At 35.7% G+C, this 17,775-nt stretch overlaps 1 protein-coding gene across 2 annotated transcripts in view; it reads right to left on the reverse strand.

The window, feature by feature from the left end:
• Positions 1-17,474, reverse strand: part of ZBBX (zinc finger B-box domain containing) — a 134,275-nt gene extending 116,801 nt beyond the window's left edge. Inside the window, exons 1-6 of one of the 2 annotated variants that reach the window (XM_003256401.4) lie at positions 17,424-17,474; positions 16,813-16,967; positions 10,536-10,617; positions 9,663-9,779; positions 5,304-5,417; positions 2,830-2,920 (exon numbers count right to left, since the gene is read on the reverse strand). In XM_003256401.4, coding sequence (XP_003256449.2) covers positions 2,830-2,920; positions 5,304-5,417; positions 9,663-9,730 — 273 coding nt within the window. In that variant the 5' untranslated portion in view covers positions 9,731-9,779; positions 10,536-10,617; positions 16,813-16,967; positions 17,424-17,474. Of the gene's footprint in view, positions 1-2,829; positions 2,921-5,303; positions 5,418-5,536; positions 5,654-9,662; positions 9,780-10,535; positions 10,618-16,812; positions 16,968-17,423 lie in introns of both variants that reach the window. The other variant, XM_003256402.3, reaches the window with a different exon arrangement.
• Between the last annotated feature and the right edge of the window lie 301 nt (positions 17,475-17,775).

Consider the following 17,775-nt stretch of genomic DNA (forward strand, 5'->3'; position numbering starts at 1 on the left):
GTAAGCAGCATTCTGAATAGCCACACCTTCAAAACCTCAGACTCGAAAGTTTTTCAGGGCCAACCTCAATCACCTTATCTCTTCCGTCTGATGCCTCCAGTATCTATGTACCATTGTGATAAAAATAATACTATAGAGTCTTCTACAAATCCATGCTGATCAACCTCAATGGGCTCTATGGCTCTTTGACAATCCATTTACTCATTTGCTGCTAATCCCCAGCCACAATTCCCACAGTGGCTACTCCAAACCTCTTCATTCCCAAGAACTCAAATTCATCCCATTTCCTTTAATTCGCCTGAGCAGATGATATTGTCTTCAACTGTCCTAAGAAAGTTGAGCTCTTTCCATTAAAATTTTTCAGTGTCCTACCTCATCACTTGTCAAAAACAATCTCTAAAATTTATTTTCATTGCCACCTGTTTTGCCTTCCACCTTTCTTGTCTCACACACAAAAAAAAATATGTCTTCCTTTCCTTGGTGAAGGCCTCTTTAATGAACCACCTCTTCAAAGACCACACACCCAGCAACTGGCACCTCTTTCATCTACATTTTTACTCTTTCCTCTACTAGGATGTCCATCTTTCATTCTACAAAATGGCTCACATCATCTTGACAGTTCTAGAAAAGAATATAATAAAGTCTTTCCTTGATTCTATTAAACCCTTGAAAGGTCACCATCTGCTTTCATGCTGGCTGCAACAACAGTCTTTACTCATTGCTTCCTACCGTTTTCTTTTCAACCAATTGAAATCTACTCTCTTATTTAATATTGACACAATCATCAAATTTAGGGCTTTTAAATATTTTCATTATCCAGAAATAGACATTTTAATGTAATGTTTAGGTATCATTACAAAGTGGTTTCACATATTTCAAAGAGTTTTTCACATTGCTCAAAAGCTCTTTGAAGTGGTTAGTAGGTATTATTATGCATGTTTACAAATGTGGTAATAGAGGCTTGGAAAGGTTAAGTGAATGTTAATCTATATAATCTAATACAGAGTTTCTAGACCTCAGCATCACTGACATTTGGGGCCGAATAATTCTTTGTCGTGGGGGTTGTCAAGTGCTTTGTAGAATGTTTGCCAGCACCCCTGGCCCTTACTCACTATATATCTTTAGCAAAAAAAAAAAAAAATACACAAAAACAACAACAACAAAAATATATCTCTCAATGTTAACAACTGAAAATGTCTCCAGACATTGTCAAATGTCTCCTGGGAAGCAAAATTGCCCCCTTCAGAAACACTAGTCTAAATAGATACTCAAAACGTTTTTCACTACACAATATATTGGACATTATTGACTTCATATTTTCTAAAAATGGGGTTCTTCTTTACTTTTGTCCTTATAACATTGAACTACTTCGATTTTACTTCTGCCATCCTTTTTCTTCTCAATCTCTCTTCACTAGAGAGCTGGCAAATTATCTTAGACAAGCCTAAGAGCTTACATGTCAAATCTTGGCCCTGACTTTTGACCTTGAGTGAGTTATTTAGTTTTTTTTATGTTAAGTTATTTCATCTGTGAAACTGGAATAATAATAACATCCTCTTAGGAGTGATATAAGCACTTAATGAGATAAGAAAGGAAAAGAAGCGAAACTGTTGACTGGTATTAAAACTTACTGAGCTTATTGAGTGAATATTAAAGTTCTCTTTGCCAATATAGTTTACATGCTGGCTTTCTTTAAGCTTTATTCTTTACACCTCTCCATGTTTTACAAATCCCTAGGGAGTACATTTACTCCCTTAACTTCAACTATCACTTGAAAATTCAAACAAAACTCTAAATGTATACCCCGTACTTTTCTAAGTCCTTTCTTTATGCTGTCTCTCAGTCAATCCAGCCTGTAATATCAATTATATGTTTGACTTCCTCTTCTCCTTTCTCACTGTTTTATGGTTCCATATTTTTCTTTATATATGTTTTCCTACCCTTTTAATTTAGCCTCCTTTCATCTGACCTCTAGATTCTTTTAATTGTCTTACAAATAGCCTGTTTCTAGTGAGATAAGTTTTTTTAAATGTTGGGGTCAAAACTTTTATAATTGATTTTTCCCTAAGATAGGGAATGACACTAGAGAATAAAATGCTTTCTCAAAGCCAAAAACTTTAGAAGTGCCAAGTAAGATCTTTGTAGATTCCAACTGACCCAATGAAAGTTTAATGATAGGTACATAAAAAATAAAAACTGTGTAAGTTAATACTTACAAAGTCACGAATCTTGCACTAAAGAATCCAGAAGCAAAACTGTTTTCTTTACGTAAAGACACTTATCTGATTTTTGTCTTAAATATAATATTATATTTTATAGCACACAGTAAAGGAACAGCAATTCTATAGCTGGGAAACTGAAAAGTATTTTTTTCTTGGGCATCTTTATACATGGAATCAACAGTATACGAATAAAAAATTATTATTGAAGCAGAATATAAAACATTAAATAAATGTGATATAAAAGTAGGAATAAAGTCTCTCATTTGTTATATTAAATAATATTAGCTTTCACCTTAGTTTAGAAGTATTTAGTTCTATTTTATATACTTTAAGCCAGATCCACACTGAATGGAAAAATTCAGTTTGGGATATGGGAAAATTCACTGCAAGGTAAAATTTTGAAATCAGTTTGTAGCTGAAAAACAAAAACATAATTGAATAACAAAAGTTGCATATTACCCTACAAAATAAATCAAAAAGTGAATAATATGCAAAGTTGTTAAAATAAGAAGTGTATATTCCTGAGTATAGAAGAAAATGCAAGACCTAAAAAAGAATATCTTCTTGCTTAGCAAAATGCATAAGAATCAAATAAGAATCTTCTTACCTTAACAACATTTCCTTTATTTTGTGACATCATATATGATTGATTGCCCAATTTGCCCACTTTTCCAGATTTCCAGTAATATTCGCTTGACCTTTAATATATATAAACAAGACAAGATGTAATTACTAAATACATTTCTCCCTTTAATGAAAAGAAATACAGTATTCCTGTTTCAGAAAATGGAGATTCAGTTGTTAACATGCAACAAACAAGCAAAAAATAAAAAAGAAATATCAGTAATGTCACAATATCCTCAGTAATTTTAAAATATAGCTTTATCATATTTGTGACTTTTGTGGAGAAATGAATAAAATGAAATGTCCAAACACAAATGAAGAATTCTATTTCCTTGATATTCACAATGACTAAAGATAGGAATTTATAGGAAAACTTTACTGGTCTTTATGCAATTTTAAAAGCTAAATGTCCACAAATGTAAAGAAGAAAAGCAAGCAAATCAATACCCCGATATATTCAGTGGATCTTGTAAGTGATGAATTGCTTCTTAAAACCTCTAATGATCTCCCACTTTGAAACATAACAGAAATTACAAAGGCATACTTTAGCTGTACAGTTTTTAAAGCACATTTACTTGAGCATAACAAAATATTTTGAAGTTATCAAGGCAGAGAGTCCAATTATCACTAAAAATAATAGTAAGACAAAAAGTTGCTCAACATCACACAGAATAAATAATTAAGATTGGAGCACTAGACTTCTATCTTCCTGGCTAGTGACTGGCAGGTTCTCATTCTGGCTATGACATTTAATAGCTGTGTGACCTCAGAAAACAATGTAACTATTCTAAAAACTCAGTCAAGCTTTAGAATGTTAAGAATCATCTAGAAAAGCTTCCACAGCTAAGAAAAACTCACTCATGAGGGCTGATTCCAGCAACTCTGATTCTCAGATGAGTATCATGATCCATTTAGAAGTCCAAACTAAGTCCAAATCAGTGAAGGTAAAAGAATTGGCCACTGGGTCATTAAAAGCATCAAGACACATAATAAACTTTGTCATCCTGGATGACATACAACATGAGATGCTCTGATTAAACCAATGCTCTATTCGAGGGGGTATGTATGAGTTATGCATATTTTTCAAAGAATTGGACTTTAAAGATAAATACTACTGAAAGTATAATGAACATATTTGAATTGTCATTAAAGGTTAAGAAGGTACTTCTAGGTATTTGATGGTCATCACTTTGAGGACTAAACAAAAGTTAATTTAATATACAAACAGTTTGGTGATATTTAGTACCAGCAAACGGACATGAAACATGCACTCTCATACACTGTAAGAAAAAATTATAAACTTTTGACACCTATTCATAAGACAATTTCTCAATGTCTATCACAATGTAAAATGCAAATAACACATTGACCTAAAATTACAGAGGTAGGAATTTATCCCACAAATAGCTTTGCATATGTAAGCGAAAATACATGAAGAAGCATGTTCATGGCAGCATTTATAATCATAAGATACTAAAAACATAATAAAGATCCAAAAAATAAATGCTATTATATCCACACAAAAAATACTGTGTAGCCACTAAGAAAATTAGACTAATTTTTTTTATCACATCAATGCATTCTGATGTGATAAGAGCACTAAGATATATTAAGTAAAATAGTAGGATATGAATTAATTCCCATATTTTTAGATGAACTCATTTGTTAAAAAAAAAAAAGAAAAGACACAATATATTAAACAGATATACTCACTGAAAGCAAAATATGTTCATACACATGTATATACATGCTAGAAAATGGGCTGGGAGTTAGCCTAGAGCTAAGAAGAGAGAATTTCCATCACATAATTGTTAGTGCTGTTTGTTATCATTTATATTATTTTTATAACAAAACAACAAATTCAGTAAAATTAGTACAAATATATAGGCATAATATTAGAAAGTTCTCATTAATAAAATTTCAGATAACTAGCATTTGCTAAAAATATTTTAAATATACTTAAGAGTTTGAGCAATTCTGATTATATATATATATGTAATAGCACTTATTTTTCAGATCTTCATTATGTATATATATGTGAACTCTTGCTCCCAAAAAGCCTTTGAATAAATAAAAATGGCTCTAAACATAAACTGGTGTTTATTTGCTATTGATGGCAATTTTCTGAGAGCAAAAGGTAAAGTGTGCACTGCTGTCGTAAACATTCCAGACCATAAATCAATGAGAAGCAAAAAGTTAAATAAAAAGGAAATAAGAAAGGATAAGACCCAATAATGTTCAGAAACAACAAAAGTAATGGTAATTTTAAAAAGCAACATGCCTCATCTAAGTGGCACAAAAACAAAAAATAGAAGACCTTTGCTATTGCTCGTTTATCAGGAAAAGTCAGAAATTATCCACCCATTAAATGCTTTTATTGGAATGACAATAGTATATAAAATAGTTCTTTATATAATTTAGTTGATTCATCTAAAATTCTCTAAGAGTTTCACTCACTCTCTTTGTTCCTTTTCTTTGCTTCTTGTGGATCGGAATTCTTGCAGTTTCTTCTCCATCTCTTGGTTCTCAAACTCTAACTGTACTTTCTGCATTCTCAGTTCTTGAGCATTTCTGAAGACATAAGATTTAAATGGAGGAAGCAGAAAAACAAGAAAAGCCAAAATAATTTTATAATTTTATAATCTTTTCCTGTTAAATTAGAATCATGAATAATAAATAAAATATTTTACCTATTTCTTTTGTACTTCTCTGAAATCTGGTTTTTGAAGTTAGCATTTGCCTTCCATCAAAATCCTGAAGCAAATTGTCTCTTCAAATCTTAGACTTTTGTTTTAATTATTACATTGCTAGGGGCTCAAAATTATAATTAACTTCATATATAAAGCATGTTTTTATATATGCACAAATATCTATGACATACAAACAGAAAAAAAAATATTTTCTAATTTTCATATTGTTTTGCCTCCAATGTCATCAAGTAGCTTGAAGCACAGTATTTAAAACAGACAAAATATACATTTTTGCTGAACTGGTCACCTCCGGAATTTTAAATCTCTACCTTTATGTCATATATGTATGATGAGGGGGGAAAGGTAGTACGTGTTTCAGACCTATTAAGAAGAAAGCCCCTATTAACGGTTTTGGTACAGGAGATTCCTGTACGAGAGATTTTGATAATATCTGAAACTCACTAAGCTTTTGACAAAAGACATCTTCTTCATTTTACAAAGTCTGGTTATCAGTATTAGCCACCGACTCTTTCTTTCACAGATCTAACCCAAACTAATTCTCTAGCTTTTACTATTGTAAGTCCAAATCTCTTCCTTCAATATTACATTAGTGTTTTACTACAATCAAGCAGTGTGGGCACCCATGGATGCTATGGCACAGAACAAAATCAAGGCATAATGAAGCTCATAAAGGAGAAATCTTTCTAGAGGTAGCAAGCAATTACCAAAAAGCAAGCGGGCCAAGGATATGTCCCAAGTGGACACAATCCAGAAGATATACAGAAAGTGATAGGAAGGGCTGTCCAGAGGGTTCAGAGAAGCTGGCTAAGATACAGAAAGAGAGGCATTTACTTTCATTGTATCTACTCCACAATGAGTAATGCAGCTACTACCCCAAACAAACACTGCTAGGTGATAGGATGTGAAATACAATGGAGCTTCCGGTATTGAGAGGAATAGACGAGCATAAAGGTATTTGAAATATAGTGGAATAGTGCTGTCATTGGGAAAGTACAGGGGGCTACCTGGGCACAAAGAAAGAGCACATACCCCAGCTCTGTGAATGCGGGAACAGTTCCTGGAGAAGGTGAAGTATGAGCTGAGACCTAAAGGATGAAAGGACTTAGCCAGTCAAAGGGAAGCGCTGAGTGCAGTGTTCCAGAAAGAAAGCAGTGTGGACATAGGTAGGAAAGAGTAATGGGTCAGTCAAGGAACTAGAAGTTCTCTGTGACCAGACATTAAGTGCAGAATAGGAAAAGTAGCAAAAAATCAAACTGCTGAAGTGGACAGGATCATGAAGAGCCTTGTAAGCCATGATGAGAAATTGGGATTTATATTGTATGAACAATGAGGATCATTAAAGGGTTTTAAGAGAATTGATCAGACTTGCATTTAGAAAGATCACTCAGACTGTATCAAAGGAAATCAATTAGAGGGTGCAAGGCTAGAAGCAAGACAACCAATTAGTAGACTATTCCAGTAATCCAAATAATAGAGAATTGGGGCTAGTCTGACTGAGCAGGGGCAATGGAGAGAAAAATGGAGCTTTTGAGAAGTTTAAGAAGATATAATTAACAAGTTGGAAACTGACCAGAAGTAGGTGACTGATTAGAGAGGGAACAAGGAAGAAATCTAAAATAATCCCATGTTTCTTATTTGAGCTGTCAGGAGGGCAATGGTGTCTTTTCCTGAAACAGACCATTCTGAAATGGGCCACAGGTACAGTTCAGGATGAGTAACAGTTTTTCTCCCTGCCTAAAGTCTTGACAGCCTACCACACTTCACAAACTGCTTACAGGAGAAGAGTTAAAAGAACAAATATGATTGTGTCACTCATTTGCTTAGAAGACTTCTGACATTTTTGAAGTCCCACTGTGGTAGAGGAAAAGGTTAAGGCTGAAGAAAAAGAGTGGCCTACTGACCAAGTGGTCAAGTTTATGTAAGGGTGGATTGTATGGATCTCACACATAACAGAGGATTCCTCCTGAAGACAATGTTATACACAGAGCCATAAAGGGAAAGCAAGGCCACTGAGGAAAGCTAAAGTTGATCCTTAGCTTTATTTATTTAATTTATTGTTTAAGAGATTTCTTTAAGATTTCCAAAATGATCAGTTCAGCAAAAATATGTTGCCTATATAGAAAAAAAAATTGTTATTTTAAATATTATGCATCAAACTACTTGAATATATTAGAGGCAATACAGATGGTATGAAAATTAGAAAATAATTTCTAATCAACAGAACAAATCCAAGGGCTAGAAATAAGACTGAAATGGTTTAGGGGCTAAGAAAGAGGTCAAGAGGACTGGAAGAACACCAGAATGTCAGACAATGTAAAGACAATGTCCAATGAGAACAGGCTTGGAACACGGAAAAAGTGAGAAAGAGAACTCTATGGTAATTACTGTGAGTGGGTATTCCTGTCCCGGTTTTTAATGGTTTGTGGATCAGGGAGACATACAGGCCAGGGAATAGTGATTCCAACTTATTTCCAAACTCTTTACTATGACATACAAGTTAGTTATCATCTAGACCCTGCCTTTTTCTCCACCTTTCTTGTTAGACGGTTGGATATGCCTTAGAAGTCCCCAAAATCATGTGGTCTCTGTGTCTTTGTGTAAGTTTCACCTAATAACTACACAACTAACTGCATCTCTCACTCAGAACTTGGGTACCTCCTCACTCCTGCTCTAGCAGTTTGAGCCATGTTCTCTCCTAGTCCCTTGCCTGTACACATCACACCATGCTTCATTCTATGTTGTCAGTGGAACTGTACTCATTCATATTCTCTGTAAGCTTTTGGAGTGCCAGGACTATGACTTCCTGCTTTTGTAGCCATCATTCCCTAGCACAGTATATAGAAAATGCACACTTCATAAATGTTTGTTGGCTGAATGTTTATAGGTATAGACACATGACCCTGAAATATGTCACTAAAATCAAATAATGCATGTCCCTTTTTCTTTTTCTATTAACAAAATTGGTAGTCCTGGCAATTAGATAGCTCCCCTCCCCATCAAAAACATGGTATACCTAAAAATGATAATGCCATATATTTTTATAACATTTCCAGTTTACACAATGCTTTTATACCCCATATCTCAAAGGTGAAGAGAGCATTAGAATAGCTTTGAAGACACCAAGTAACCACAAAACTATTGATCTGGATCAAAAAACTCAGAAACTCAAATTAAAAATGATAGTCTGGGCCGGGTGCAGTGGCTCACGCTTGTAATCCCAGGACTTTGGGAGGTAGAGGCAGGAGGATTACTTAAGGTCAGGAGTAAACCAACCTGGCCAACATGGCCAAGCACTGTCTCTATTAAAAACGCAAACATTAGCCAGGCATGGTGGCGTGCACCTGTAATCCCAGCTACTCCGGCAGCTGAGGCAGGAGAATAGCCTGAGCCCGGGAGGTGGAGGTTGCAATGGAGGTTGCAGTGAGCCGAGACTGTGCCAGTGCACTCCAGCCTAGATGAGGGAGCAAGACTTCATCTAAAAAAAAAAAAAAGTCTGTCCTCATCCTATGCTGGCTGGCTCTTACTGATATTTATGAGGAAAGCCCTAAGTATTTCCAGTTACTGTAGGTGACATCAAAGACAAACAGGGAGCTATACTCTCCCATACCCTTGCAAGGTCATAAAATTCCCAGGATGCCAGTAATTGTTTGGTTCTGGCTGAATGCATCTCCCAGTCATCTAGGACAGACCTCTCCTGGAAAAGGTCAATTCAACATAATGTCCTTTATGTAAAGGGCTAAAGTATGTGGTGCTTTCTATTTCCTGGTTAGGGGTCTCTCATCCTAATAGTCTCCCTGAATTTCAGGCTAATCCTTACTTAACTTTGAATAAGGGCCATGAAAACTATGTTTGACATTCTGTTGTATTACTTTAATAGGCAATGAACCAAACCTTTATAACTTGTCACATTGGTTCTTGTGGAATAAATATTTTTAATCCTCATTTTTAAACTATTATAGATTTATAGTATTTCAAAGCTATATTCTCATAGATAAAAATACAGGAATGTGAAAAATGAAGATAAGAATTCACAAAATAGTCAAAATTACAATATACAGAAGCTTTGCAGCTATTCCTATTAAGAAATAAATATATATGAACTCACCTATATTTTAGCTTTACAGAATTTCCAGGTTTTCCCCATGGAAGAACTACAAAATCTTTTGTGTTCATGATTACCACCTTAATATTGTCTAAAAGTTATTCTGATTTGTAAACACTTCTGTAAAAGTAACAAAGACAAAAGAATTATGGCAGAGGTGAAGCAGTATAAGTTACAAATGCAAAACTCCATATAATTCAGGAATGTTTTTAAAACTTTATGAGCAAAAAGGCTGAATCAAAATTTAAACAGCAAAAATTATACACTGTTAGCCTTTTGTCCCCTTCAGCCACATATCAACCAGATAATCAAAAATATTAGAATAAAAATATACAAAAAAAGTACAACTATTTACATAGCATTTACATTGTATTAAGTATTATAAGTAAGCAAGAGCTGATTTAAAGTATACAGTAGGTTATGTGTAGGCTATATGCAAATACTATGCCATTTTATATAAGGAACCTGAGCATCCTTGGATTTTGCTGTTTGCAGGATGTGAGGGAGTTACTGGAACCAGACTCCTGTGGAAACCCAGAAATGACTGTATTTTAAGTTATGTAACTATTTATGTACTAATAAAGTTAGAAATGTAACATGTCTGATGGAATTAAAATTTCACCAATATTTATGTACAGCTGACCCTTCAACAACATAAGGGTTAAGGGCACCAATCCCTCAAAAATCTGTGTACAACTTCTAATTTCCCCCAAATCTTACTATTAACCTATTGTTCATCAGAAGCCTTACTGATAACATAATCAATGAATACATTATGCACGTTATATGTATGTACATACTATATTCTTTTAAAAAGTAAGCTAGATAACAGAAAATGTTATTGAGAAAATCATAAAGAAGAGAATATATATTTACTATTTATTAAGTGGAAGTGAATCATGATCAGGCGCTTCACATTGAGTAGGCTGAGAAAGACGAAGAAGAAGAGGAGTTGGTCCTGTCTCAGGAGTGGCAGAGATGGAAGTGGTAGACGACATGGAAGGGAAAGCAAGAGGGACAGGCACATGAGTGTAACTATTCTTTTTTAAAAAATTATTTATAAGTGGATCTGTGCAGTGCAAACCTATGTTGTTCAAGGGTAAACTGCATAGCAAAAGACTAGGGAAATATTCAACTAAAAGTGAAGGATGCATTCATTAAAACAAACTAAAGCACATATTCTGGCTCTTTCTATTGCTAAGGCTATAAAAGTATACCAAGTATTTGTTCCATCTAAAAATAATATCCAAGGCCGTGCACAGAGAAACGAAAAGAATCTTTGAGATACAATCTAAACCCAATATCCTTTTTATATATCTATGGCAATATAAAATGAAAATGAAGGTATGTAATAATTACCCAAAGGCATTCTAATATCCTCATTTATCAAAGAAAATTTTAATGATGCTCTTTGGCTCAGATCAGAAATTAGCATATTTTAGAAAGAATTTTTCAACAAGAAATGAAACAAAAAGGATTTTCTGCTTAACTTTGAGTTAACCAGAAAATTAAATTATTCAGAACACCCTGTTTCCCAAGTATCCCAATTATTCATGGTTCTATAATAATTTACTCTGTAATGCTGAATTACTAAATCACATGAACAACTATTAGATTTTTATGGGAATAAAAATTTCCAAGTTCTAAGAGCTTTTAAAGAAATATGACTCAATATTATAGTGACCATAGACTTAAATGCCCACACCATTTGATGCTGTCATTTATGTACGTGTTCCTATGTGTGTGCTCATAACCACAATAAACATTTATTAAGGTTTTGCTATATACAAGGCAATGTGCTGAGAAGTATGGAGAGGAGTCAAGGCCCAGGGAGGTTTCTTTTCTGAGCTCAAATGGCTTAGAGTCAAACAGGGCATATAAGACCCTAAATATAAAAGCCATAAAACAAGGTAAAAATTATAAGGGCTATAAAATTTATACATGTGATAATATAGGAAGTGAAAGAAAAGAGAGAATTCAGCTGGCTAGCATTTAAGTAAAGCTTTGAAGGAGAAAGGAGGCTTACAGATAAAGACATGGATTAGATGAGCAATCCATACTGTTGGAAAGAATAGCTCTTGAATAAGGGACTAATGAATAGTTACACTTGCTTGGTGTGCAGGTTACATGGAAGAAAAAAATAAACATGAGTTTAGATACAGTGGCTGAGACCCAATAATGAGTGGCTTTAAATGTCAAGTTTATAGCATTTGGAATTTATTCTGTAGCTAATAAGAGTCTAATGGGGATTTAGCAGGGAAAACATAAGTCTAGAAGCTTTGCTCTAAGACTTAAGGAAGGACAGCACCAAAATTGGAGTTACCTAATAAAAGGCTATTGCGACATCAAAGTCTACACAACCAAATGAGTGGTTTTTCTTCTTTGTTCCTTTGGGAGACTATCTTATATTTCAACGATGTGACCACTGATTGAAAACATTTTTGGGACGCCTCTTTTGAAACTGTCCAGAGAATCCATTTTATGGCTGGGCGCGGTGGCTGACGCCTGTAATCCCAGCACTTTGGGAGGCCAAGGTGGGCAGATGACTTGAGGTCAGGAGTTCAAGACCAGCCTGACCAACATGGAGAAACCCCATCTCTACTAAAAATACAAAACTTAGCCAGGCATGGTGGCATACACTTGTAATCCCAGCTACTCAGGAGGCTGAGGCATGAGAATCGCTTGAACCCAGGAGGTCGAGATTGCAGTGAGCCAAGATCACACCACTGCACTCCAGTCTGAGTGACAGAGCGAGACTCTGTCTCAAAAAAAAAAATCCATTATACACCAACACACACACAAATCCATTTTGTTGTGCCTCATTTGAAATTAAAAATGATTGTGCAATAGGAGCAACTATTTTTTTTTCACTCAAACCTACCTCCAAATTACTTGGACTATCTCCAAAAATTAAATCTAACCTGAAAGGGTAGATCTTCACCATTTTGGAGGAAATTCTCTAGGAATTTATTCTCTGAATATAATTGCAAAATAGAATTACACAAAATAATTACTACATTTTAAATAAGGTAGTGGTTGCATCATGGGACTAGTTATGTTTGTACCTTTAATCCACAAACATGTATTTAACTGTTCCTTTGTGATCCCTATTAGTGGTCCCAGGTATTGAAGTCATGATGGCAAATAAGCCATGGTGTCTTCCCTTGAGGCCCTCACAATCAAGGGGAAATCCACACAAGCAACCACAATATCATGGGGCATTTTGATAGAAGGAAGAATCTACAAGAGGCGTCTCACTCAGACTCAATTTTCAACCACCAAGTCCTGTCTCTCAAAGCTAAATTGAGTGTCAAGGAGAAATAAAGATACCACAGGAATGGCAAACTAAGATTTGGTTTGCTTTTTGGGAGGGAGGTGGTAGCATTTTCAAATCTAATTCTCTTTTTCTCCCTCATTTTTGTAGGTAGTATGTTTGTCCTGTTTTTATCAAACAGCAGCTACCAAAGGCACCTTTCAAAAACCTCCAGGAATAATCCTGCTTCATAACATGGAATCTGTATTGCTTTCTGATCATATTCAGGGAATCCAAATACTGGCCTCCTGCCTACAATTGATAACTTTGTCACAAAAACTTCCATAATGTTATTATCATTGAAGAGATAGAGTAATTCCCAAAGTTAATCTGTCTGATTATTAAAATAATCTAAATTGCTATAATTTTGCTTACACATTGAGATATATAATTTTATGTGTATGTACATATATAAAGCTAAACTGATATATGATTGGTTTTACCGATACAAAAAACGAACATCTGTAAATCTCATTACAATAAGATGACTCAGATTTATAGCTCTGCCGATAATGTTATTTAACCAATAAATGGTCTTATTCAAGGGGGATTTCACTTCACTGAATGCAATTAGTAAGGCTTCTTCCCAATTACATATTTTATCTAGTCACCTACATAAGCTAATTTCCTTGCATGAAGAAAAAGGGGAGATTATAATTCTGAGTCATGTTATTCTGCCTGTTTCCTTTTGTAAAGCCAACAGAGAATTTAGTCACCTTTCATGGGATAGCAAGGATATAACAATGTCAGCAGCAAGAATAGCAAAGCACAAAATTTTAGACACCTAATAAAACCAGAGGAATACAGATAAACTCCTTATTATGCAATACTTATGCTTCCTTGTGTCTTTTGGTCATTCAATTTTTTTATAACTAAATACCAAAAATTTAGTAGTGATTTGGAAAAATTTCTAGTTACCTGATTTATTAAACTACATTATTTTTCTGTCTACAACCCCATTTTTCCTCACACATAATACCCAATATAACCCAAAATTGTCCATGATGGTTTGATAATCCTTCTATACATGTTCCTATTTTGAGAAAGCAATCCACACATCAAAACCTACTGCCACAGAATGGAAACAAGGAATGTACAATGCTCTATACAGCTAGAAACTCAGAGCATTCGGCCAGAGGTGCAAGAGAACACCACTGGCAGAATGGGAGGTTTGGGAAACCACTGTTTACAAGATGGGCCACTTTTTGTAATTGAAAACTTATCTAAGGTTAGTTAATTCTTCTAATGACTGAGATCATTTTAGGCACAAGACTTAAAAACCATACCATAAATAGGGATTTTCCCTTACTGTAGCAATATTTTGAAAGGGTCTAATTAGCAAGCAACTTTGGGTGAATTAACATGTTTAGGCATTTAGTACCATAGCACTTAGAAATCAGAGACCCAAGAAAGAAATGTTAAATGAGGATTTAAAATAGTTGCTTTTAATAATTAAAAGAATTTTACTTTTAACATTTCCTCTATCTGTAATTATCCTTATTTTAAATACATATATTTTTTAAAATATTTAAAAAATTATAAGGCAAGAACTGATTATACATGATTCCTAGAATAGTATCTTGTGCTGGAGTGTCCTACTAAATAAATGTGTGCCACATTCTCACAGCAAAAGCTCTAAAAGTAAAGCAGGTACTGATGTGGTTTGGCTGTGTCCCCACCCAAATCTCATCTTGAATTGTAATCCTCATAATTCCCACATGTGGTGGGAGGGCCCTGGTAGGAGATAATTGAATCATGGGGACAGTTTCCCCCATGCTATTTTCGTGATAGTAAGTTCTCAGGAGATCTGATGGTTTTATAAGGGCCATCCCCCTTCACTTAGCTGTCATCCTTCTCTTTCCTGCCACCATGTGAAGAAGGATCTGTTTGCTTTCCTTTCTGCCATGATTATAAGTTTCCTGAGGCCTCCCCAGCCCTGCAGAACTGTGAGTCAAACCTCTTTCCTTGGTAAATAACCCAGTCTTGGGTATTTCTTCATAGCAGTGTGAGAATGGACTAATATAGGCATTGACTTCAGGTTGCATTCAATCGTTCAGCCAAACAAGATATCTGATAATAAAATACTGCTTCAAGGTGCTAAATGGTACCCAAGTTGCCCATTTTTTACCCTCTATAGGCAGGTTCTCTTGAGAACAACTGAGAAACTTTGCCTTTAGATATCAAGGGACAAGATACCATTTTAAAATACTTTCAATTAAAAATAATAAGCAATATTAAAAGGTACTGAATTTAAGGTCAGAAAACCTAGGTATCCTAAATTCACTGGATTTAAAGTCAGAAGACCTTTGCATGATAGAAATCTCTGAGCTTCAGCTTATCCATGTAGAAAATGGAAACATGAAAAATACAACAGACAAACCAACCAACCAACCCAGCGACAACAAAACAGGTCTACCCTGGAGTCATACTTTAATTTTTTCTATTTTCCTCCCTTTCTGATCCTTTATCCCACTTTCTTTTTCTTCCTCTTCCTGCTCCTTCTTCTTTGTCAAATAGAGGATTGAGTTATTATCATTGATCCATACAAAGTCCCTCTCTCATTTATTTTCTTTAATTTCCACCCCTCATTTCTATTCCCCGTCTTCCCATGTGCAACCTTCCTAATATGTTTGATATGCATCTTTTTGTTTGTATGTATTTTTAGAAAATGTTTATTGTTTTGTGTGCAAAAAAAAATTAATAAAAAAAAGAAAAAAAAGAAAATGGTAAGGATCCTCTCCCCCTCTAATTTGCAGGATATTAAACAAAAGGTGTCTGATTTGTGACTTGACTTGTCAAGCTGTGGGCTCCTATAAGACCTCCAGAGAGCTCATGGTTCAGGGAAAGGGGCAGCCTTAGAAACTACCTAGAGAAGGAATAGCCTTAGAAACTACCTAGAGAAGAAAATGGAGCATCAAGGTTCTGCTTTACCCTTAGCATCTCTGCTTTCATCTTTTTTACATAATGAGCTTTAGTGTTTACCTCTCTGCTCACCAAGTTTTATTCTACTCAATGCTCAATTCGAAGGCCACCTGTATCATGAAGATTTCCTCCATTGAAACCGAGCTTCTCCTCGTATAGAAAGACCATGTTTATTAAACGCATTTGCTATTGTATGTTACCTTGTGTTATTTTTTGCATCTTTGTTTATATAGATTTTGTTTCCCTAAGTAGCCCAAATATTTGAGAGTGGTCCTACCATTGACCTTTGAAACCCCAGCAATCAGTACAGTCCCTACACATAATGTAGTGCCAATAATAATGTGCTAAGTATGTAATTTTTTTCTACTGCTTTTAGTTTTTTGCACAACCTATCCTATGGAAAAAATTAAACATGCCCTCTTTCCCAATTCAACTAACTTTTTGTTTTCTTTTTTCCGTGTTTCCTAACGATCTTGATGAGCAATCAACAAATATACATCGAACAGTCTCCCTGCCAGGTATCAGGTTAAGCACTGAGGAACAAGGTCAACCAGACAGGTATAATACCAGTCTTCACTGAACTTACACTCTGGTGAAGGAAGTAGGTAAAAATGAAAAAGCAAATAAAATAATTGCAAGAATTATTAAGTGTCTTGAAAGACATAAAGGAACCACTTTCAAACAATTCATTTGTAATACAATTGGTAAAATTATGACAGGTCAGGGCAGCCCTCTGTGTAGACTATAAGATAAGCTAAATTGGAGAAAGGAGGAAGGAGTCGTTACGTTTGCATAAGCATATAGTTTGTGTAATTGTAATCCTGTGTAGTTTCAACTTTACTATATTTTTTTAATGAGCCTTGCTAACTTTAGATTTTAAGTCAAGCTATAAAATATATATAACTGAACCTTATATACCTGAATTCCTCTACTGCTGATTTTGGGAAGAAAAAATAAACTTCCACATCTTCAGATTTCTCAGGAATCAGGCACCCCGCACCACAGCCTTTACTTGTGAGGAGTAGACTTCAAGAAGGAAGTGGGTGCATGTGAACACGCAGGCAGACTAAAGGCTACAAAAGGGGATGAAAAATATGGTTTCTCAGGGTGCCAAATTTTTCATAAGGTGCAAACGACTTCAAAGGATAAAAGGGGCTAGTGTTTGAAAGGGTTGGGCTACAGAAGGGGTACAACTGATGAAGTCTCAAATTTCGCTGTCTGGGGTTCACTCTTGATTCATTTATCCATTAGCATTTTGGGCTGGGAAGTCTTTGGTGTATACCAAAGGCTTTCAACTCCTGAGGCCAGGGCCCCGTCCTGCTGCCCGCAGACCTGGCACTATGTCAGCATATGGCAGGGGCTCAGCAAACACTTGCTGGGCCGGTGCCTCCAGTTCCACCAGAGCTGAGTCTGCTTTCCAGCCGCGCTGCCCGCTCTGCTCCCCGCACCAACTAGCCCGGGCTTGCTGCCCGCTAGGCGGACTCAGAGACCTTCCTCCCTTCTCATCCACCCGCAGCCAGACGACCCACCTGGAGACCCCAGCCTCTCGTGTCACCACCGCCGGATGGCCGCGGATAGCTGCCGGGAGTTTCCGTCTTGGTCTCCTTGGTTACCGCGTTACCTCGGTACCCATAGCAACCAGAAAACTGGGTTCTGCCACTGTCCGCCGGCAGAGGGCGAAAAGGAGCCTGCGAAATGAGAGAGAAGGGTGATCACAGAAAGGAAAGGGCGGAAAAACTCAACAGGCTCTGGAAGCTTTCTGCCAGAGAGGATCTTGGAGATTAGGTATGTGCTAAACCTGAGCACGTGTCATATTCCAAGCACGAGTGAGAGACTTATATGTCATATTTGATTCTTCCTCATAGCAAACCAGCTTAAATC

This window comes from Nomascus leucogenys, chromosome 11 (assembly GCF_006542625.1).
Source record: "Nomascus leucogenys isolate Asia chromosome 11, Asia_NLE_v1, whole genome shotgun sequence".
Taxonomy (NCBI): Eukaryota; Metazoa; Chordata; class Mammalia; order Primates; family Hylobatidae; genus Nomascus; species Nomascus leucogenys.